General features: G+C 46.8%; 1 protein-coding gene across 6 annotated transcripts in view; it reads left to right on the top strand.

Annotated features, from left to right (window-relative positions):
- Zc3h12d (zinc finger CCCH-type containing 12D) overlaps positions 1-20065 on the top strand; it is a 38638-nt gene extending 18573 nt beyond the window's left edge. For all 6 annotated transcript variants that reach the window (XM_075949273.1, XM_075949265.1, XM_075949301.1 and 3 more), the window contains 4 exons: positions 1435-1574; positions 12108-12342; positions 15947-16053; positions 17269-20065. In XM_075949273.1, the coding sequence (XP_075805388.1) occupies positions 1435-1574; positions 12108-12342; positions 15947-16053; positions 17269-18068 (1282 nt within the window). In that variant the 3' untranslated portion in view covers positions 18069-20065. The remainder of the gene's footprint in view (positions 1-1434; positions 1575-12107; positions 12343-15946; positions 16054-17268) is intronic.
- Positions 20066-24370: the final 4305 nt, after the last annotated feature.

Raw genomic sequence — 24370 nt, 5'->3', positions numbered from 1 at the left:
GCACTTAGCTGCCTCTTTCCCTGGCTTCCAGACAGCAGCACCCCCGGCTGTTTGTCTTCCTGTCCCCTGGAGAGATCCCTTCTGTCTCTTTTGTAAGAGACCCCCTCCCCTTGCCTAAAACCAGCGACTGCATCCCAAACTCTTTCCAGGTCAAGTTTACGACCTCTCACTTCCTCTCTGGCAATCTGTCCACACTGCGGTTTCAACTCTGGGTTAAGCGAGGGTGACCTACAACCTTTACTACTCAGCCCTCCCCTCTGACCCCTTGCTCTTCACTTAACATGTCGACTTTATAGTCACAAGACTTATATCCAATGCCAAACATATGAATGGCTCTTTCCCTCTACTCAGAGCTCTTCCAGAGTTCCTGCCCATGCACGGCCCACAAGGAACCTGGAAGAGCCTGATACCTTCTTTTCAGTCACTTCCTGAGTTCTGGCACCTTCTAAATGTCCCCCAAATCCACTTTCTGTTCTTGCTTACTCAGCCGTAGCAGCTCACACTTAACCACTGACTCCTGTTTGATGACCCTACAGCTTCTTGTCTCACGCCTCCTGCCTGACTCACCCTTCTCTGTGGGTCAGCTGAGCTCTGTGAGCCACACACAGGTGCCCGCCATATTCTCATATCTACATCTCTCAGCCCTCCTAAGATGCAGGAAGATAAACCCCCACACCCTTTCTTCCATAGCAAGGTCTTGTGTAGCTCAGGCTAGCCTCAATGTATAGCCAAGGATGACCTTAGACTTTTGATCCTCCTGTTTCTACCTCCAAGATACAAGGATTAAAGGAATATGCCATCATCCCCTACTTGAGGAAGATAATTTTGTTTTTTCTTGAGACAGAGCCTCACTGTGTATCCCTGGCTGGCCTGGAAGTCATTACATAGTCCAGGCTGACCCGGAACTCACAGAGATTACTTTCCTCTGCCTCCTAAGTGCTGGGATTAAAGATGTATACCACGGTGCCTGGCTAAGATGATGATTTTTAAGAGGCCTAAAAGATGCAGCAAGGTCTCACACAGCCCTTCTTTTTCTGCGGCATTGATGTCTTCTGTGGGATTTGTGGAGCACTGGTCCCTTGCTTGGACTTGGGAATCTTGGTAGAACGGGTGCCATCATCTCTCAAAGGGAGTGTAATTCCGCAGAAGGCTGATTTGTGTATTTCACGATTCTTTTTATTTATTTTTTCTTCGATGTTGGCTCTTAATAGCTTCCCTTGAAATCCATCCCCTCCCACCCAGAGGAGCCTGAGTTTTGAGGAGAACCTCTGTGTTTTCCTCAAAAGCTGCCTGCCGCTGTGGTCTGTGGGAAGAACGGACCTTGTTTAAGATTCTCTTTGCCCATTTCCCTCTCAGTTTTAGACTGTGACCCAGAATGCTTCCAGAGAAAGTCCCTTTTTGTTTCTCCTCAGATTTCTTTGTCTTCCATTGTAGCCATGGAAATAAGGAAGCCTTCTCTTGCCGGGGAATTCGTCTGGCTGTGGACTGGTTCAGGGACAGAGGACACACCTACATCAAAGTTTTTGTCCCGTCCTGGAGGAAAGAACCATCAAGATCTGATACCCCTATCAGAGGTATGCCGCACCCTGTCCTGTGGTAGTGTCAGCCCCCGTGGTGGTCAGCTACCTGTTTAGTACTGGTTAATGGTCTTTCTCCCTGCACCGAAAGTTCCTGACTGTGAACACCCAGCATCCTAGCTCTCGGCCCTTCCTCAGAGCAGCAATGTCATGAAAACCTGTAGAGTATACAAGCTGCAACTCTTCCTTCCTCATTTGTAGACAAGCACATCGCTTATCATTTCTTGTGAATGATTTATAGTGTAAAACATTGTGTCTTACAACATTTAACCCTCTGAAATCGGATCCACACTTCACACCTAATAGGCTCTCGTGGAGACAGTCATTCTGTCAGGTAATATTTACTGTTTGTCAAATACCTCTTCAATAATTTCACCTAAAGAAATGGAAATGGAGACCCAGAAATTATTTTTAGTGTTTTTGCTTTCTTTTAGTGCTGGAGGTCAAACAAGAGTTTTGCACATGTTAGATAAGTACAATACTACCAGGTTACAGTCCCAGACGTATCTTATTTAATTTGTTTTATTTATGTATAATATATGCATAGTGTGTGTGCGTGCGCATGTGCATGCACCCTCAAAAGCTTGAAGAGGGTGCTGAATTACTTGAGCTGGAGATACTAATGGTTTTGAGGCACCCATAACTTACTGTGGTCCTCTGTAAAAGTACAGCCCATGTGTTTAACCATTGAGCCATTTTTCTGATTCCCAGTCCCATTTTCTTTTCTTTTTTTTTAAACTAGAAATATCATGTTTTCTTCTCCCCCAAATCTTCCCAGATCCCCCCTGCCTCACTACCTACCCAACTTTCTATCTCTCTTTCAAAAAAAAGTCAAGACAGCTGGTGGTGGTGGCACATGCCTTTAATCCCAGCACTCAGGAGGCAGAGGCAGTAGGATCTCTATAAATCCGAGGCCAGCCTGGTCTAAAAAGTAAGTTCCAGGACATCCAGTACTGTTACACAGAAAAACCCTGTCTTGAAAAACAAAAACAACTCCCTTTCCCCAAAACCCCACAAACAAGCAAACAATAAAAAAACCAACCTGAAAAGAAAGAAAAAACAAAAACCAAAGAGAAAAAAATGACCAAAAAAGAAGCAGCAACCCACATATAAAAAAATGAAAATCAAAATAAACAAGCAAAATACCAATAACATAAAAAAGGGCCCAAACAAAGCAAAATTAAAAAGCCCACAAAATAACACTGTGTTTATTTTGCCATTAGTCAACCACTTCTGGACATGGGTCTTGCCCTGAGGTGTCTGTTGGGGAAACTGGTTTTCCTCTTCCAGCTGCTATCATTGGCAGATAACTTTCTGGTTGCGGGTGGGAGCCTGTGTCCACTTCCCGGTCTCAGTCCTGGGACAGGTAGCATCTGGCTTGAACCTGTGGGTCTTGTGTGTGCTGCCACGGTCTCCATGAGTTCATACAGGCCTTGGTCCTGTTGTGCCTGGAAGACAGGTTTCCTCCTGGAATCTTTGTACGTCTTTAGCTTGGACCCCGGAGCCTTGGGGAGGAGTTCGATGAAGACATCCTACTTCGGACTGAGTGCTCTGAAGTCTGACTTTCCGTTCTTGGTCCAGCTGAGGGTCTCTGTTAATTCCCATCTTCTGCAAGAAGAAGACCCTCTTGTGCAACCTGTGTGGTGACCCGATCTAGGAGCGCAGCAGTAGCTCATTGGAATCCATTTTACTGCCGTGTTCCCTTGGCAGAAGAATAGTCGCTGGCTTCCCCGTAGGCCCATGCCCTGTCTAATTGGAGCTTCTTCTCCGCTTCGGCAGTGTCTCCCAGAGTCACCCTTAAATCCCATCAGAAAGTGGCTGGCTACTCCCGCGAAGTTGTGCCTCTGTTGTTTCCACTTAGAGGCAGGTCACTGTTGTAGGTTGTAAGGCTTGTAGCTGGGGGACATTAAGAGTACCTTCTAGGAGAGAGAGCACGAGCAAGGAACTCAGGACAGCGAGGGGTGCACCCACACACTGAGACAATAGGGATGTTCTATTGGGAACTCACCAAGGCCAGCTGGCCTGGGTCTGAAAAAGCCTGGGATAAAACCGGACTCGCTGAACATAGCAGACAATGAGGAATACTGAGAACTCAAGAACAATGGCAATGGGTTTCTGATCCTACTGCACGCACTGGCTTTGTGGGAGCCTAGGCAGTTTGGATGCTCACCTTACTAGACCTGGATGGAGGTGGGGGTTCCTTGGACTTCCCACAGGTCAGGGAACCCTGATTGCTCTTCGGGCTGAGGAGGGAGGGGGATTTGATTGGGGGAGGGGGAGGGAAATGGGAGGCGGTGGCGGGGAAGAGACAGAAATCTTTAATAAAAAAAAAAGAGTACCTTCTAGGGTCGGGTGGTGGTGGCACACACCCTTAATCTTAAACCAGGGAGGCAGAGGCAGGCGGATCTCTGTGAGTTCGAGGTCGGCATGGTCTTCAGAGTGAGTTCCAGGACAGCCAGGACTACACAGAGAAACCCTGACTCAAAAAAACAAAACAACAACAACAACAACAAAAGAATACCTTCTAGTATCATGAATGCTAGTCAGTAGAGGAGAAGCTTCCGGTTAGGCACCAGCTCGATTTCTCCTGTTTGATGACGCAAATAAATAGCATCTTCAGCAGGAGAGTGGCACCATCAATTTATGGAGAGAACCAATAGCTTTGGCAATGACCTCCGGTGTTTGGGGGTTTCCAAGGAGCCCTTCGGCCAGTGACTCAACAAAATAAAAACAAAAACTCCCGGCACTGGGGATTTTACTTGGTGGCATAAGATGTCTAGTTGGGGCATTGCTATTATTTGGTGACTCCAATTAGATTCTTTTTATGTATGTGTGTATTTTAGGAAGCTTCTCAGCAGTATGTTTTCCTATGGTTTTTCAAATGACCTTTCGTCTTAGCTGCTCCTCTTCATATTCCTCCTTTACCCTTCTCTCCCGTCCCCCACATACTTTGTCGCTACATAAAAATATATCCTACTTCCTCCTCCTTGGCCAGTCCTCTTCTCCTTGCTAGCCCCTTACTGGATACGGAACCTCGGTGATTACTAACATGCATATCGAAAGCTTAAAAGCTAACATCCACATATAAGAGAAAACACAGACGGTTTGTCTTTCTGGGTCTGGGTTACTTCACACGGGATGATTTTTTTTCTAGCTCTTCCCATTTACCTGCAGATTTTAAAATTTTATTTTTCTTAACAGATGAATAATATTTTATTGAGTAAATGTACCGCGTTTTCTTTATCTATTCATCAGTTCAGTGGTTTTCAACCTGTGGGTTGCTACCCTTTCGGAGGTGGGGGGAAATCGGGCAACCCTTTCATAGGGGCCACATATCAAGTATCTTGTGTATCAGATATTTACAACACAATTCATATCAGTAGCAAAATTGCAGCTATGAAGTAGCAACAAAATAATTTTCTGGTTGGAGGTCGCAGTGTTAGGAAGGCTGAGAACCACTGCGTCAGCTGATGGTCTATAGGCTGTTTCCAATTTCTGGCTATTATGAACAGAGCATCAACAAACATGATTGAGCACGTGTCTCTGTAGTAGAATGTAGAGTCCTTTGCGTATACACCCATGAGTGGTATGCTTGGATCTTAAGGTGTATCTATTCCCATCTTCCTGAAGAACTACCACAAGGATTTTCATAGTGACTCTACAAGTTGACACTCCCACCAGCAATAGATGAGTATTCTCTTGACCCCACATCCTCACCAGCATGAGCTGTCATTTATTTTGCTGATGTTGGCCATTCTTGAGAGGGTAAGATCAAATCTGAAAGTGGTTTTGATTTTCATTTCCCTGTTGACTGAAAATGTTTAACATTTCAAGTGTTTCTCAGCCATTTGAGTTTTATCTTCTGAGATGTTCTGTACCCCATTTTTAAATTGGGTTGTTTTCTTGATGTTCAATTTTTCTTAGTTCTTTATATATTTTAGATACTAACCCTCTACTGAATGTGTATTTAGTAAAGATCTTTTTTCTATGCGATGGGACGCTACTTTGTTCTAATGATGGGGTCCTTTACTGTGCAAAGATTCTCAGTTTCATGAGGTCCCATTTATTAATTGTTGATCTTGGTGCTGTGCTAATGGTAGTCTCTTCAGAAGGTCTTTTCTTATGCCAATGAATTCAAGGTTATTCTTTACTTTTTCTTCTATAAGATTCGGAGTATCTGGCCTTATATTGAGGTCCTCGATCCATTTGGAGTTGAATTTTATGCAAAGTAATAAGTACGGATCTATTTGGATTCTTGTACATGCAACCATCCAGTTTTGCCAGCACCATAGGTTTCATCCAGTGTGTATGCCTGGCTTCTTTGTCAAAAATCAGGTGTGCATAGGTGTGTGGATTTACCTGCCTCTTTAATGATGTTCCATTGATCAATGTGTCTCTTTTCATTGACAATACCATGGTTTTTGTTGTTGTTGTTTTATTACTATAGCTTTGTAGTACAGTTTGAGATTGGGGATAGTGATGTCTCTCTAGCAGTTTTTTATTATTCAGGGTTGTTTAAGCTACCCATGGGGTTTTTGTGTTTCCAAAATTATCCTTTTAATTTCCTTGAAGAATTGTCTTGATATTTTGATGATCGTTTTTTACAATATTAATTCTACTGATCCATAAACATGAGATCTTTCTATGTTTTCTTTAATTTCTTTCTTAAACGTCTAAAAGTTTTTATTATACATGTTTTTTTTTACTTGTTCGGCTAGTTACCCCAAGATTTTTTTTTGAGGCTGTTATAAAAGGCTATTGTTTCCCTGATTTCTTTATCTGTCTGTCATTTGTATACAGGAAGACTAATGATTTCTTTTGCTAATTTTGTAACCTGCTACGTTGCTAAAGATGTTTATCAACTGTAGAAAATTTCCTGGTGGGATTTTTATGGTCATTTTTGTGCAAAATTGTATCATCTACAAATAAAGATACTTTAATTTCTTCCTTTCCTATGTGCATCCCATTGATCTCCTTCCGGTCTCTTATTGCTCTAGCTAGGACTTCAGATACTATACTGAGTAGGTATGGAGAAAGTGGACACCCTTGTTTTATTCCTGAGTTCAGTGAAAACGCTTTGAGTTTGTTTTGTAGAAACAATTAGGCAATGACCATTCTGTTTCTATTTTGCAGAATAATTTGAGGAGCATTAGTGTTAATTATTCTTTGAAGGTCTGAAATAATTCTGTGCTGTGTCCATTTGGCCCTGGGCTTTTTTAAGTTTGGAGACTTTAAAATGCTGTTTCTATTTCACTTGACTAGTGGGTGTGTTTAAATTGCATGTTGGATCTTGATTTACCTTTGATAGGCAATGTTTACCAAGAAATTCATCCATTTCTCTCTGGTTTTCCAGCCTGGTGGAGTACAGGTTTTTAAAGAACATCCTTATGTGAATTTCTTTTGTGTCCGTGCAACGTCTCCACTTCCATCTCTACCTTTATTAATTTGGGTCTTCTCTCTGTGGCTTTTAGTTAGTTTGACTCAGGGTTTGTCAATATGGTTGATTTTCTCAAAGAATCAGCTCTCCATTTCATTGATTCTTTGTATTTTTGTGGTTTGTTTCTACTTCATTGATTTCAGTCCCAGGTTTATTTCTTGTCATTTACTCTTTTTGTGTATTATTTTTTTCTGGTTGTTCTAGAGCTTTCAGTGTGCCACTAAGTTACTAATATGAGGTATCTCCAGGTTTTTTGTTTGTTTGTTTGGTTTTTGTTGTGTTTTTCCTTCCTTCCTTCCTTCCTTCCTTCCTTCCTTCCTTCCTTCCTTCTTTCTTTCTTTCTTTCTTTCTTTCTTTCTTTCTTTCTTTCTTTCTTTCTTTCTTTCTTTCTTTCTTTCTTTCTTTCTTTCTTTTTGAGACAGGTTTCCTCTGAGTAACAGTCCTAGCTGTCCTGGAACTAGCTCTTGTAGACCAGGCTGGCCTCAAACTCACAGAGATCCACCTGCCTCTGCCTCCTGAGAGCTGGGATTAAAGGCATGCACCACCACCACCCAGCTTCTTTCGTTTTGTTTACAGAGGAACTTAGTCTATGACCTTGCCTTTTAGAACTGCTTTCATTGTGTCCCATAGGTTTGGGTGGGCTGTGTTTTCATTTTCATTCAATTTCTATCTTGACCCAGTTTTCACAGGAGTAAGTTGCTCAGTTTCCATGAGTTTGTGTACTTTCTGCTATTTCTGTTTTTTTGATGTCCAATTTCAATCTGTAGTGGTCAGATAAGATATAGGGTGTTATTTCAATTTTCTTGTATCTGATAAGACTTTCTTTGTGTTCTAGTATATGACTAATTTTGGAGAACATTTAATGAGTGCTGAAAAGAAAATACATTCCTTAGTGTTCGGGTGAAATGTTCTGTAGATATCTGCTAGCTTCATTTATTTGTGATGCTATTTAACAGTTTAGTTTTGTCAGGATGGCCTGTCTGTTGTCAAGTGTGGGGTATTGAAGCTACTCACCATCACTGTGAGGGTCAATCTGTGATTGGAGCTATAGTAGTCTTTCTTTTATAAACTTGGGAGCCCTGAGTTTAATGACTAAATGTTTAGAATAGCAATTTCCTCTTGATAGATTTTCCTTTAACCAATATGTAGTATCCTGCTTATCTATTCTGGTAATTTTTGGTTTGAATTTTATTTTGTCAGGTATTAAAATGACTGCACCAGCTAGCTTCTTGGGTCCATTTGCTTAGAATACCTTTTCCCATCCTTTTCCCCAGGGGTAATGGCTATCCTTGATGTTTCTTAGATACAGCAGAAATATGGATCTTGTTTTTTCTAATCTGCTTATATTGGTGGATTGAGCCCATTAATATTGAGAGATATCAATGAGCTTATTAGTTCTTTTTATTTTGTTGTTGTTATTGTGTGTTTCCTCCCTTTTTATTAGCATTTTTGGTATTATTCATTCCTTGTATCTTCCTGGGTATGGACAACCTTCTCTTTGAGTGAAGTTTTTGTTTTTCCCCTATTGCCTTCTATAGATCTAGATTGGTAAATAGAAATTGCTTAAAATTGTACGTAATCTTAAAATGTTTTTCTTTCTTAGTCAATTGCGATTGATAATTTTGCTGAGTATAGAGGTCTGGGATGCCATCTGTGGTCTCGTAGAGTTTGCAGAACCTCTGTCCAGGTCTTTCTGGCTTTCAGAGTCTCCACTGAAAAGTCAGAGCCAGGGCCACTGAGGCACACATCAAGAGGTGGAGTTCCCAGGCAGTGAAGGTGTGGGAAGAGGGACTCCTGTCTTCAGGTGACCATAGAATCAGTAGTGATTCTGGAGAGACCATAGTGGAGGACAGGAAGGACAGTGAAAACTGCCCACCTGCATCCAGCCCCGTGTGCCACTGGGAGTCCCTGGTACAAAATGTTTCTCTGTGAGAAAGACCTGAGGGGACCCTGGGTCTGCACCAGGAGAAGAGTCTCCAGGGAATGGGGGTGTCCAGAGTGACTCTGGAGAGACCGGATGAAAGGGCCCCACCCCCATTTTCATTCTTAACATAGTTGATATTCTAAGCTACAATTAGTCTAGTCAGACACTGTGAGGGGAGATAAACAGTTTGTTGTTGTTGTTTTGCTGTCCAGAGCCTTGAACACAGAGCCTGCATGTGCTAGGCCCTTGCTCCACTACAGACCTATGTCCCCAGGCCTTGCTTGTTTTCTATTCTGCTTTCTTATGCCAGAGGTGGGTGCTAAACCTTCACTGGCATCAATCCAGCCAAGTCAACAACAGGAGTGGTTACCCCTGGGTTATTTGGAAGAGTTGCCAAAGGTATCTGTCCCCACTCCTCTGTCTCTGTCTCTCTGTCTCTGTCTCTGTCTCTGTCTCGGTCTCTCTCTCTCTCTCTCTGTGTGTGTGTGTGTGTGTGTGTGTGTGTGCAGCATCAGGCTTGGTTTAGTGGTGCTCCTGCTTAAGCCCAGGGTTCATGCGTGCTAGACAAGCATTCCACCCATGAAGCCACCTCCCCAGCCCTTTAGTTTGTTTTAAATGCCTTGCACGGCTACAGTTGCTTCTCGTCCCCTTCTCTTTTTATTCATTTGTTTTTTAAAGTAAACTGCTATTCTTATGGATGCCATATCCTCTTGGATATTTCTATGCCAATGTAGATTTTTAAAATGTTACCTTGATTTCTATTTTTTTCCTTAGTTTTATTATTTTTTTCTGAGATTAGTTCTCTTTGCTCATTTTAGTCTCTCTTGCTCTTAGGGTTTCTTCCCTAAAGTCTGTTGATTTGTTTATCAGCCCTTTTTGTTCATTGGGAAGCCTGATTAAAAGGCACATTTATTTATTTTACTTTTATATTTGTGTGTGTGTGTGTGTGTGCGCGCACACACACACACACACACACACACACACACGCATGCACTCATGCTACATGAATTGCCAGGCTTAGCTGCGAGCGTCCCAGCGTCTTTATCCACTGAGCCTCTCACCGGAGTCAGTCTGATAAGACAAACGCTTATTTAAGTGCCGTGGGTTTCTCTCCTAGAACGAGGGTTTTTCCCGGGCATTCATTCACAGTTTTCCTCCCACATCTCCTTGAGGCAGACAGGAAGTAAGGCTGCTGGGCTCACACACTCCAACGGGAGGACAACGAGGGCTTTCTTCCCAGAGAACAGCACATTGGGGCTGTTCTCCTGGCTAGCCATGCCTTCCTCTTTTTCTCAGAGACAGCGATGGTAGATAAGAAGAGGCTCAGGCCCAGCAATAGCTCTTTGCCTCTGCCTGGAATATTTTGCTGCCTCCAGGGAGAGCTGTTCCCACCTCTGCTTGGCTTTCCAGGCATTTGCTGGGCTGCGACTCCCTCCACACTGTAGAGTCAGTACGGTTTTCTCTGATTTCTGTCTTCAAGGGTTGTCCTCTGACCTCTATATATTTATCTATAATGACAGAGTCCTGCTATATGGCCCTAGATGGCCAGGAACTCACTTTATAGCCTAAGACCATGGCGATTCTCCTGCCTCAGTCTCCCAAGTGCTGTGTGTGCCAACATACTTGGCTTGCGATTTTAAAATAAACCACAAAGGGACAGTCAGTCCTGTGCAGAAAAAATGAATAAAATTGGGCACGTTGGGAGCTTTGGCTCAGAAGCAGATAGCAGTGCATCAAAAAAAAAAAAAAGAACAACAACAAAACCCAAAACACCAACTAACCAACCAACCGGCCAACCAGCCAAGCAAGCAAGCAAGCAAGCAAGCAAGCAAGCAAACAAGCAAGAATAGGACCGAGAGAACAGAGGGAAGAGTCTGGACTGTAGCAGGATCTACCTTCTTAAACGTCTGACCTGCCTGCTTCTCCTTCCAGGGCTAAGGGTGGGCAATGCAGGCCTATTTTATGGGGTGATGGGGTTGAAACCCAGGCTTCCTGCATCACAGGGAGACACTTGGCCAGACCGGTCACATCTTCAACCCTATAGCTTACATTTTACTGCTGAAGGGGTTCATCTCCAAATGAATGAAGCAAGGACAAGAACCTACAGAAAGATGAGCTATTTCATAAATAAGCCTTTTTTAAAGATTTATTTTAAAGTATGCACATATGTATGTCTGTGTGAGTGCCTCAGATCCTCTGGAACTGGTGTTAAAGATAGCTGTGAGCTGCCATTCAGGTGCTGGGAACTGAACAAGGGTCCTCTGGAAGAACAGCCAGGGCTCTTAACCTCTGAGCCATCTCTCCAGGACCACAAATAAGCCTTTTATAGAAGAAAACAGTAAAAATAGACAAAGATGCTCAGTTCCTTTAATAACCAGAAATAAATGCAAAATAAACCCCTGTAAGGGACCATGTTATACCTGGCAAGCCCCAAAATATTTTAGAGAGCAACCCCCCAGGGGGTTCCCCGGATGTACATGCCAGAGACTCCCTTGGTGACAGTAGCCAACGTGGGCACAGCCAGACCATGTCACCATACGGTAACCAGGAAAAGAAACTGGTAAATGAGTGTGGGTAGGGACAGTTCGTTGGGTAAAGTACAAGGCAGAGCCACTCTGAAAATGATCCTCGTCTGTGTCCTTGTGAAAATAAAAGTAAGGGGACTGTCAACACTGTTTTATGACACATTATCTCAAGGGGAAGCGAAGTGAGGCTTTTGGACTGGGATGGGCAGCAGGGACTTTCCAGGCCTTGGCGCACCTCATTCTCGAAGTTCACCGAGTTCGCGGTGCTGTTTATCACAAATAGCTTAGGTGTACTATGCACTTTTGCCGAACTGTGTTGTTTGAGGCAGGGGCTCATGTAACCCCGCATTCCTTGTCCGTCTGCTTCTACTTCCCAATGCCGGGATTATAGGCATTAAAGAGCCTTGGTGGTGCAGGCGATAATCCCAAAACTAAGGAGGCAGAAGCGGGGAGGATTGTGAAGTTGAGACCAGTCTAGACTTTATAAGAAGAAACTATCTAGACGGTAATAGTCCCTTCAAACCTGCCCAGGTCTGATTGTCTGCAGCAGGTACGGAGGCAGATGCTTTGGGGGAGGGCGTTCCTGGGTTGGGAGGCGCGCCCTTCTGTAGAGCCCTGACTCAAGTCTCCACCTGTGGCCTCAGAGCAGCACGTGCTGGAAGAGCTGGAGCGGCAAGCTGTGTTGGTGTACACCCCGTCCCGCAAGGTCAACGGCAAGCGAGTCGTGTGCTACGATGACCGCTACATCGTGAAGGTGGCCTACGAGAAGGATGGCATCATTGTCTCCAACGACAACTACCGGGACCTGCAGAGTGAAAACCCTGAGTGGAAATGGTTCATCGAGCAGCGACTGCTCATGTTCTCCTTTGTGAACGACAGGTAAGGAACGGAAGCCTGCTTGCCGGAACCAGGCCCCTTCAGGCCAGGGGCCATCTCTGTCCCTCGTATCCCCTCTATTCTGTGACTGGTTTCCCTGAAAGCAGTTCTGCCTGCGACCATTTGGTTTTCACGGCCCATTGAACTGACTCTCTGCGAGGCTGTCCAGCAGGTGGGCCAGTGTGTTTAGCACATCACAAACTCCGTTTTCTGTCCAAGTAAAGTCCATAAGATAGTCACCATGAAAGGCAGGGCTGCAGAGACAACTCAGTGGTCAAGGGCACTGCTGCTCTTGCAGAGAACCCAGGTTTGAGTCCCAGCACCGACGTGGTGGCTCGCAGACATCCATAACTGCAGTTCTAGGGGATCTGATGCCCATTTTTGGATCCCATAGGTACCAGGCATACATGTGGCACACACACACACACACTCACACACGCTCACACACACATACACACACTCACACACACACAGAGATAGAGATAGAGAGACAAAACACCCATATACATAAAATAAAAATAAATCTAGAAATTGAAATTAGAAAAAAGTTATCATGGAAGGGGGATTTCAACTTTTTTTTTGTATTTTCTTTCAAGTTTTTGTCTTTTTAAAAATGTTTACTGGGGCTGGGAAGATGACTCAGGGGTTAAGAACACTTGCTGCTTTTCCAGCGGACCAGAGTTCGGTTCTCAGCACCCATCTCAGCCAGCTCATAACCGTCTATAACTTGGGCTCTGGGGAACCCAGTACTCCTGGCTTCCAAATGCACCTACACTCGCATATATAGACTTACATGCAGACATATATATACCTACACATGATTAAAATTAATACAAATAAACTTTAAAGAATACTGATCGAGACACTCTTCTATATCTCAGGCTGGCTTCAAACTCAGTAGTTAAGGATAACCTTGAACTTCTGGTCCTCCTGCCTCCATCTCCCGAGTATCACAATTATAGACGTGGGCACCATGCCCAGTTCATACCATGCTGAGGATCGAACCAATGCAGGGCTTTATGTATCCTACACATAGATTCTACCATCTGGGCTACAACCCCAGCCCTCCTAGGCGGCAGTCCATCAACTCTTGCTCTGGGACTTCTGACTGGCCTTCTGGCACGTGGTTTGAGCAAACTCTCTGACTCCATAATAACCCAGATTGCCCACTGAGTCTCCATGTTCCCAGCACGCTTGGCACATAGGAGTCACACACTTACCAGTGACATGGGGGTGGAGGAGTCCGTGAAGGAATGAATGCATGACTATGGGCCAGGCGAAGAGCAGATGAGAGGAGAGAAGAGGCACTCCAGGTCCACTAGCCCAGAAGAGGACAGAGCCTGACCCCAAAAGCCAAGAGAGGTGGTGCAGGGCAGGGAAAAAGCTAAGGCTTTGGACCATGCACAGTGGTTTCCTCAGAGGCCCTGCTGAGGTGGTGTGATGATTACAGAAAACTGTATCCTATAAGGAGTTGCAGTTATTCCAGGGAACAGGTCTGGACATGCTTCCACCCTGCACGGCCACCTGATCCTGAACCCAAGAAGCGATGCCCTTCTGGGTACCAGGATAGCTGCTTCAGCAACTGCCCTGCAGTAACCCCCACGGTCTTTTCCATCTCGTGGGTTTCCTCTGTTCAGCTTTGGTCTAGATGAATCTGTCAAGCTAGAAATCCTCGCTGTGGGTTGACAGGTCATGGCTGCCTCTGGCCTGGTGACAACCAGAGGCCCTGGCCAAGTCCTTCTAATGCCTGGCCCTCTGCTAAGGGGGTGGAGGGTCAGAAGTCAGGGCCTGACTGCCTGTGAGTGAGGGCGCCTGCCTCAGTGCCCCAGGCATGTCCACAGGGCCCTCTTGGCACAGCTCTTGCCCCCGAGAGAGAGAGAGAGAGAGAGAGAGAGAGAGAGAGAGAGAGAGAGAGAGAGAGAGAGGTGTGTGTGGGGGGGAGGTAATGCCTTTGAGAACTTTTAATAACTGCAGTGGGCAGTTCCTCAGATTCTTGGCCAGATCCCAGCTCCGAGAAGAAGCCAGCTGTGTGGCTGGAGCTGAGCCCTGGAGTCCGCACTGGGTCAGGGATCACTCAGTTCTCTGCAGGGTGGGACTCGCTCAACTTGTAGGTGATGGCAAAGACAGCCCTTCTCCCCTTTTAACCCTCCCCTAGAACTTTTGTATGAATTGAAAGGGGCTCCTGGAAACAAAAGGATTGATAAGAAATACAGGATCTTAGTAAATGGGAGGATTTTTGGTTTTTATTTACTTACTTTCAGAAGCATTTTGCTTTTGTGGTGCTGGACCCAAGGCTTTGTGCATATACTTGGCAAGTACCCTATCAAAGGCACATTGGGGACCCTTTTGTAAATGTTATTGAGTTAGGGTCTCACTAAGTTACTCAGGCTGGCTCGAACTTGCAATCCTCCTGCTTCAGCCTCCCCGAGAGTGGGGTTACAGTGACTAATGCCCAGCTTTTGCCGCATTTCTTTTTCTGCCCCAAACATCTGGAACACCCATCCCCTTCTGTAATGAGGCTCTTTGCCAGAGAGGAGGAGCAGGCAGGAGCCAGACGGGCATCAGAGGACCATGTGTTCAGAGGCAGGGCAACCCCAGAGGTTCCATCATACCCAGAGTTTGCAAAGGGCGGGGCTGGACCTGGCAGAGGTGCTGTGTGCAGGGGTCTGTGCCTCATTCGGCTTACCTGCTGGTGTTTTAGATGGTCAGTATTGACCCTTCATTTGCATATGCCAGAGTTGAGAGGCCTGGTGTAAGGCGAGTGGGTGGAAGGGATTTCTTGGTCTGTTGCTTTGATAAAATACCCTGCCTGATAAAAACAACTTACGGGCATATTTTGATTCCTGGTTCTGGGTTACAACCCTTCATAGTGAGCAAGTCACAGCGGCAGGAACCTGAGGCAGCTTCTGCAGTCGAGGAGCAGAGCCGTGACTGCATAGGCTCAGTCCACCTTGTCCTCTCTTTACATAGTCGAGGATCCCAGCTTAGGGAATGGTACTGCCTACAAGGGGTACATCTTCCCACCTCATTTAGCCTGATAGAGATACCCTCTCACAGGCATGCCCAGGGGCCGTCCCCCGGGTTATTATCATCAAATTGACAGTTCAGATGAACATCACAAGACCTAAGTAAGCCTCCAAGGCGTTCACACAGTTCCCAAGCCTCCTGGGAGCGGTCTGTTAATGAACGAACTTTGTTAGGCTTTTGTGAGGTGGGAAGTCCTAGCAGTTAAGCTTTTCTCATCCTTCATAAAAAAACACCTAGGAAGTTGTTAATATTTAGATTTCTAAAACACAACAACGGCAACACACACACACACACACACACACACACTCCAATTCTCCCTAACGGGGACAGTGCAAAGCTTCAGACTGCATTTATGTAACAAGCTCTGAGGTGATTCTGAACCTGCTGCCAGTACCACGCTGGGAGGGCTGGTGTGAAGGGAGGGTTATGCTGTGGTATGCGAATCTTCTTGAGGACATGGTCCACGCCATCTGGTATTCTCCGGAAGGCTAAGGCCTCCTCTCCTGAGCCTCCACATAGGTTCCAGTGGTAACTAAGTCCCATTCGCTCTTGAAGTGACCGCTCTACGGTTATTTTCCAGGTTCATGCCTCCTGATGACCCCCTGGGCCGCCGTGGACCAACCCTGAGCAATTTCCTAAGCAAGAAGCCAAGGCCCCCAGAGCCTTCCTGGCAGCACTGTCCCTACGGTGGGTAGCAGCCAGGCGTTGTGTGTTTTTCTTGGTACAGATTGCATAGGGGTACAGTGGGAAGCCCTAGCCTGGAGGACAGCAACTTGGGTTCCTGCCCAAGCAAGCTCTGCCCTCAACCAGTTACCTGCCCCTGGTGAGAAACCTAGCATTTCTGAATTTTTTTTTTCGAGTCAGGGTTTCTTTGTGGTTTTGGGAGCTTGTCCTGGAACTAGCTCTTGTAGACCAGGCTGGTCTCGAACTCACAGAGATCCGCCTGCCTCTGCCTTCCAAGTGCTGGGATTAAAGGCGTGCGCCACCACCACTGCCCGGCAAGCCTAGCATTTCTGGACGGTAGCTTGCCAACAGCTCTAAGGATGAACTGATAGCCATGAAGGCTGGAGGTAGAGCCACACTTGCAGGGGCAGACCATGCATGCCCCAGCTCTTGTTCTCAGCCCTTCCCCCAGCTCTTGTTCTCAGCCCTTCCCATCCCTGGCACATGTTTTCATCCTGCCCCCTCCACCTCCAACCTCACCAACTTGGTCCATGCTATCGATCCAGAGTTAAGGGTTTCATCCTAGCCGTCTGCCTAGTTCTTTGATTAACTTGCTTTGTTAAGTTATTTTAATGCTCCTGGCCTTTGTGCTTAAAGAAGTTCATTAAGACACGGGTGACATTCGAAATCACTTCTCGTTAGAATTAACGTAACTATCCTTCCAGGCTGGCCCAAATTGTCGAGGTTCACTCTGTGAAGTGTTGGGTTTTAAATGGTCAATTATTTGGTCGTTTGTTCACCCCGGTTAGAACAGGTATAGAGAGAAGGCAATGGTTAGGCAGGGTTGGACTTGGCCATTAGTGAAAACAGGCATTGCTGGAGACATGATCTTGTACCATCAGCATCTCTACTGCGGGGCTCCATCCCGAAGGTCAGCCTTGTCTCTGGGGCAGAGGAGACTAAGGGTGACCAGACTCTTTTGGCTTCAGACTCTGCTTAAAGGAAGTGCCTGGATGGAGACTTACTCTGCTGGCCTTGGGGGTTCTGGAGCTCTGAGCACGCTCTCCTATTTATCCCAGAACCCTTGCCACCTGGGTCACCTTCCAAATCTGTGGTCTTTTCACGGGGCGGAAGGCAGGGGAGGCAGCGGCCCGGGGAAGGGTATTTGGCCAGGTATTGGAAGCCTCTGCTCATCCCAGGTCTCATCCTGCGCCCTCTCCCACCCTGTACCACTTCTAGGCAAGAAATGCACCTATGGGGTCAAGTGCAGATTCTACCACCCCGAGAGGCCACACCATGCGCAGCTGCCGGTGGCCGACGAACTCCGCGCCAAGACGCGGACTTGGCCGGGCGGTGGCGCCGAGGAGCAGCGGCCACTGAGCATCCGGAGCAGCCCCGCTGCAGCCAGGCCGATTCTCCGGGAGCCCAGTGCACACAGCCTCCCACCGCCACCGCAGCCCGCGACCCTGGCCTCCCTGAGCCGGAGCCTCTCGCGGCTGACCTTCAGCGAAACCCCGACTAGCGGCGGCGTCGCGTCCAAGACGCTTGAGGCCGACTGGATGCCCACGTCCTGGGCCTTGACAACTCCTGGCGCAGGCAGCGCTGCCACACCAAGGTCGCCGGGTCTGCGATGCCTCCGGACTCCGAACAGCGCTCTCTCCTCGGGTGATTCTGGGTCCCCAAACTGCCCTCAGGTCCAACCTCCAGATCGACGCCTTTCCAGGGACATGCACAGTGATTTGCCTCCCCAGCGCAGACCTCTGGAAGATCCATGGACCCTCTTACCCAGCTCCTACCTTTATCTGGGTCACTCGGCCTGGGCCAAGTCTGCTTGGGGTGAGGACACCTTTAGAGAACCTTCGGGATCAGCGCAGCCAGCAGTCAATGGTGGGGGATCACGCACTGCTTTCTGCAGTGTCTTCCCAGCTGATCAAGAGGACCACCGGGGGATGGCCTCGGATTCTGCCCTCTCCAATCTGGCTCTGCTCACCCTCCGGCAGAGATCCCAAGGGCCTGGTGAGCGGTTGGGGGACCCTTAAGGGACAGGTTCACAACATTGCAAAGAGTCTTGACTTGCAACTTGAATTGTGGGATACAAGAAGGTTGCCAACCTGGATCTAAGTCACTGTTTTTGGACCCTGTCAGCAGGAGACTTCCTTCTCATGCTCGGTGGTGGATACCCATGGGGATCTCGGTGTTGCTCCCAGGGCCTGCTGAGTGGACAGACGATTTCTGATATGTTCAGAACACATCCGTGTCTGGCTCTGAGTGCCAATCACAAAATGTTTCAGTGGGCCATCACTGCAAATCAAAAAGGATGCCCAAGTAATTGAGCTGAGTTTGATCCAAACTCTTGCTGTGTAAGAGTGTGTGTGTTTATGTGTGTGTGTGTGTGTTTAAGACTCTAGGAAGCCATGAGAATGTGGGTCCTGGTTGAAAGTTTGAAAAAGACTCATAGACAATCTTGACTTTTGTGGTATCAAATAATGTTTTAAAATGTATTCATGTGACATGGGAAGGTAGGGGTTGATGCCTGGGGTTTTCATGCCACTATTGCTAAGCTCACTCATAAGGGAACCCAGGCTTCTGTACATTTTTATTGTGGGGCTGTGAGATGTTGTGAGTGTCCTGACAGTACTTGATTCTAAGGGTCTTCTCACCTGTCCTTTGCGCCATTTGTACATGCAATAACACACACACACACACACACACACACACACACACACACACACACACACACAGAGCCTTGCTCAAGAATCAGCCTGTTTCGTTTGCTTGTTTTTCAAGATAGGGTTTCTCTGCATAGCCCTGGTTGTCTTAGAACTCGCTTTGTCTTTCAGACCCACCTGCCTCTGCCTCCCGAGTGCTGGGATCAAAGGCGTGCACTACCACACACGGCTTGTTTTTTTAAAATCAGCCTTCCCTTGTGGTGAATCTACAAAAGCAAACTTGTAAATCACACATTTCGGAATTAATAGTTCAGTCTGCCTGCCAGTCCAACAACACAACAGCCTCCAGCAGGGGTGGCATAGAGTTGGGTTCTGGTGGAGGTTATCGTAACTTTTATTTGGCTGTGTCTTCTAGACAACTTTGGCTCTGGGTTTGGGGGAGAAGAAACTCATCCATTTGCAGGGGACACAAGAGGAGACAGTGATGCGGAGCATGGACCCAGCATTCTTAGGGATCCTGGCATCTCTAGGCAACACCCACATATTCCCGTTACAGGGTAGTCTGCCAGGTTGTTCATGCTATTTCAGCTTGCCAGGGAGATTAGGAAGAGCCTGCCAATGGCATCTGTCTGAAACGCTTCCGAGTCCCTGCGGTGTGGTTGGTGCATTGGGGAATCGCCACTTTTTAAAGAGGTCGCCTTGTTGTTGGCACAGCAAAGATACGCCTCAGGGAGAATGCTGTTGCGGGGTTTATGGTAAACACGACTCCTTGGTACCAGGGCAGCCATGTGGCTTCCTGCAAGTTCTCCCTCTATTGAAACCACATTCTTAGCATGGCTTCTTGTAGATCTGTTCCTCGCCCCTTTTCAAAGCTGACACTGCTCTCAAGGGATACTTTTGATTTTTGAGGCCCCTGTCCTAAAGAGGGTCTACTCTTTCTAGGTCATCTAGACTTTTTCTCTGTGTGTGTGTGTGTGTGCGCGCGCGCGTGCGCGTGTGTGCGTGTGTGTTTCCTTTCCACAAGACAGGCTCACCAGTATTAGAGCCGCTGTTCGGTTCCCAGGCCCTGTTTCCTGCTGCTTATCAATGCAAATTTACAGTTGGAAATATTTACCTGCTTCCTCTGAGGACAACTTCTGAGTTTTAGTAGGCTGTAAAGCTATTTTGTTTGGTTGACTGTGGTTAAAACAGGTACAAGGGGAGAAAAAAGTGGTGGTGGGGGAACCCCAACACAAGTATTTGGAAATTTTCCAAAGTCTTAGTATGTCTTTGTGACACAAATACACAGGTGAGAAGCATTCGAGGACCGTCCCTGATGGCATAGCTGTTACCACGCTCCAGAAATAAACTCCTTGGCCACACGTGGACTCTGTGTCAACTGTACATCCATTTCTCTGGTCAGCGCCTCTCTCCTCCACTTTTTTTTTTAAATTCAAGTTGAACAGGATGGGCGAGAAGTCTTGGATAATGTCCAGTTTTGACAGTTGCCATCCAGTGTTCTCTCTCCCTTGGGGGAAGATGTAAGGGCCAGAGCCCACCTTTTCCCCAGAAGTAGCTAGAACCATACAAGCAGATGCCTTCACCAGTTGAGGGGCAGGCGGTTCCCACGACCACAGGCTGCCCACCAGTTTGCTGGACCCTGATCTCCATTCAAGATCCACGGCAGAGTCTCCGGTGCTTGGCTTTTTCTGTTCAGCCCCAAAGCAGAGGGAGTTTTCAGTATCTCCCTACAGAGAGGCCCAGGCTGCACTTTCCCCTGGAGGCTCCATCTGGAGGGAGATTTGAGGTCAAATCACAGAATTTAAGTGTTGAGTAGGAGAAAAAAGAAAGCTGCTGCTTTTGGCATTGTTCTAAATAAAGCGAATCCCAGCTCTGGTTTGATATAAAGTCAGAGGGAGCGCAGTAAAATAGCTGTTGTCTGCCATGGGTGGTTTGGATGAGGTCACAAGGACTGGCGTCCTCCGGGAGAAAAGTCCCCTATGGGGGTGGAAGGAAAGGAAGTCTTAGGGAGGGGAAAGGACGTTGAAGAATAAGGAAGATACCAGAAGAGGGCAGGGGATTTAGGGAGTTGGAGAGTTCATTGGCATCACAAATCCCACCACAAGGGGCTACAAGGAGGCAGCATTAGGTATGTAATTTGTGGGGTCTTGTGCACAATAAAAATATAGGGTCTCTTGTTCTAAAGGACCATGAATTTCAAAATGGTGACAGCATAGCATTGGACCAAGCACATAGATTCCTCGAAGTCCAGGGCCCTGTGTATAGCACAGGGCACCCTCTATGAAACTCTAGAAAGAAGACAAGAATGAGGAGAACATTCTCACACCGAGAATCCAGAGTGAGCTCACAGCAAAACAGTGCCCAACACACGCGTGCGTGCATGCGTGTGAGTACACACACACACACACACACACACACACACACACACACACACACCTTTTAGCAAATCAATCAAAGTCGTCCTTGGACATCCAGAGCAGATGCTACTCCAGGCTTATGCTTGAGGGTCAGGGGTGGTCCCAGGTGGCCCCAGCCCACTCCTGCTGTAAGATGCTAGAGGGCAAAAGTCAAGGGACTTGAGCAAACACACAGGGAATCACCCACTTCCCAATGGGCAAGCGATACCCACACCTGGCAATAACGCTGTATTAAGCAACGTTCTTTGGCAGCTTCCAAAACCAAATGGCAGAAGGCCAGAGGTGGAGGCAGCACTTGAGGCTGCAAGCTCCGCCAGGTGTCTCTTGCCGGTTTCCTTTTGGATCTGCTTCTTTGATTTCCTTTTTTGAGTGGGAACCATTCTGCAGGCAGGCTCGAGCACATGTCCTTTCAGATAAAGAATGAGGCAGCTTGACAAGATCCTGGGGAAGAATTCTGATTAGAGATTAGGATCCCAAAAAGCCAGTACACGCAGTAGAGATAAATCCCAGTGCAACTGCCAGTGGCCCCTCAGTCTGCCCCAGCCACACAACTGTCAGCCACATTCAGAGGAACTAGTGTGGTCCTATGCTTGTTCCTTCCCAGTCCAGCTGGAGTTGGTGAGTTCCCACTAGCTCAGGTAAACTGTTTCAGTGGGTGAACCCATCATGGTCTTGACCTCTTTGTTCACATACTCATTCCTCCCACTCTTCAGCTGCACCCTGGAAGCTCAGTCCAGTGCTCCGATGTGGGTCTCTGCCTCTGTTTCCATCAGTTGCTGGATGAAGGTTCTATGGTGATATTTAAGATATTCATCAGTCTGACTACAGGGCAAGGCCAGTTCTGGCACCCTCTCCTCTATTGCTTAGGGTTTTAGCTGGGGTCATTCTTGTGGATCAACATAGTAAAAATGGCAATCCTACCAAAAGCAATCTATAGATTCAATGCAATCTCCATCAAAATCCCAACACAATTCTTCACGGAGGGAGTTGTTTTCAAAATAATCCTTCATGATCTCTTTGTTGCAAATGCAGTTATTTTTGGTATTGTGGAACTCTGATACTGGCCACGCTCTGCCTGGAGCCCTGGGAGCTTTTCGTTTACTTGTTTACCAGAGTGATTTCGGAGCTTTGGTGCCAAGGGGTTCCATGTTTCTCTCACTAGAGACCCAATTCCTGGGACTTGCCCTCAATTTAGGGTGGGGCTCTTGTGACCCATTTAGGAGTCCGTCAAAGAGACCCCCAGAGATGTTGTTCTCTGTGGCCTATACTCTGGCTTCTTCCTTTTAGGGCACTGCCCCTCTACTGCTGAGTGGCTGAGGGTGACCAGAATGCAGGGTTATTTCTTTTAATAGTTGTTATTGACGGATTAGCTTCATCAGCGAGCCCGATGGTACCCTGGGAAGCTGGGCTGGTTCATGAGGCAAGGGGGTTCATGGCATCGTGAGGGAGCTCTGAGTAACCCCAGGGGTCATTCTTTGGGCTTCAAAGGGACTGTGTGACTTAGTACTTTCATGTCATGTTGGAGTGGAAGGCAACTCTGAGGTCCCATGGAGACTCCCATTCAGGAGACCCAAAGTAATTGCTCAAGTCACAGTGGGAGCTTGTGACCCCCAGAGCCTCTTCGTTTCTTGGGGGCTCTGAAAAGCAACACTCCACCCATTTTATCTAGTTATCCAGGACGTTTCTCATTCGCGACCTCAGCTGTGTGCCTGAGTGGACAGTCTTCCCTTCACAAAGCCTTCTAGGTGAGGGCAAAGCTAACGTGCACCACATGGTGGCCATCCTACCCGTCACCTGCTGTTCCCTGCCAACCATTTACCATCAATCACTGTCACTTGGGAGGCCTGCTGCGAGTTCCAGGGGAGGAGATGGAAGCACAGAGAAGCAGCTTGCTGAATGTCAACTATGATTTTATAAATGTTTTCTTCCTTTAAAGACAATTAAATGAGCCAGACTCAGTGGCGCACACCTTTAATCCCAGCACTTGGGAGGCAGAGGCAGGAGGATGCCTATAGGCAGGTTTTTCTGTCCCCCAGTCAGCTCCCCAATAACCACATAGAGACTTATTAATTATAAAAGATGGGCCAATAGTTTAGGTTTGCTTGTAGCTAGCTCTTATAATTTACATTAACCCATGTCTTTTGTTCTATGTTCTTTTACATGGCTCGATCACCTTTACTCAAATCCAGTTAACTGTAAATGATACTATGTGTACTTAATCTCACTCAGAGATGGCTGGGTTAGCATTTGAGGGTCTGGATGGGAATTCTCTCTGCAGAGTTCGTACCTCAGAAGCTTTAATGATTGTCACAGGAGCACAAGCCAGGGCCATCCAGTCCCCAGAGAGAATACTAGGAATGATTGCTTATTGTCCAAAGTGCTCAGCTCTGGCAAACCTCAGGCCGCGAGCTTTTTCCAAATCCTGCTGGTGATTCTCAGCTCTTCCCTTTGCTGGGGGTTCAGGAGGCAGGGCTGAGGGCTGCAGAACTTGACTATCCCAGATTTCCCTCCCTCAGTAAAACAGAAACCCCTCCTAAGCCCCTTTTTGCTTTCCTCACGGCAGCATACCTTAGGACAGTGGTTCTCAACCCCCCTGCTGCTGCGACCCTTCAATACAGTTCCTCATGTTTTGGTGACCCTCTCCCCTGACCAACCATAAAATTATTTTCGTTGCTACTTCCTAACTGTAATTTTGCTACTGTTAGGAATTGCAATGCCAATATTTTTTACAAGATAGAGTTTTGCCAAGGGGGTTGTGACCCATAGGTCGGGAGCCACTGCCTTAGGGCACCTAGTACTTTGCAAAACCAGATGCGGCAATGACTACCCTGAGTCCACGTAGAAGCCGATGTGATGTGGAGTTGTGGATAGAGGTGATTTATTATTTACAAATTATTTATTATTATTTATTTGTTACTAAGACCAAGTAGAGGATTGACATCCTCTTCCATCCCCAGCCCCTCTCCTGCCTCCTATGGAGCTGGGTGTGGGGAAGGGAGAAGTCAGAAAAGCCCCAGAGACAGATCAGCCTCTGAGTCAATGCACACTCACCTGCTCTAGTCTGCTGTTGATTTTTAAAAATGTAACACCGTAAAATCTAATCAAAATGGATCAGATGTGAAACCTAAGACTATAAAAGCCCAAGAAAGGCATAGAATGTGACGACCTCGAGTTTAAGATTTTAAAATATGATACCAACAGTATGAGAGAAAACAAAAATTGACCCGGCCTGTTCTCTGAAAGACAGAGTGAAGA

Source organism: Microtus pennsylvanicus, chromosome 1 (genome assembly GCF_037038515.1).
Source record: "Microtus pennsylvanicus isolate mMicPen1 chromosome 1, mMicPen1.hap1, whole genome shotgun sequence".
Lineage (NCBI taxonomy): Eukaryota > Metazoa > Chordata > Mammalia > Rodentia > Cricetidae > Microtus > Microtus pennsylvanicus.
Note: the sequence above shows the minus strand (reverse complement) of the source record. Positions and strands in the feature narration are given on the sequence as shown.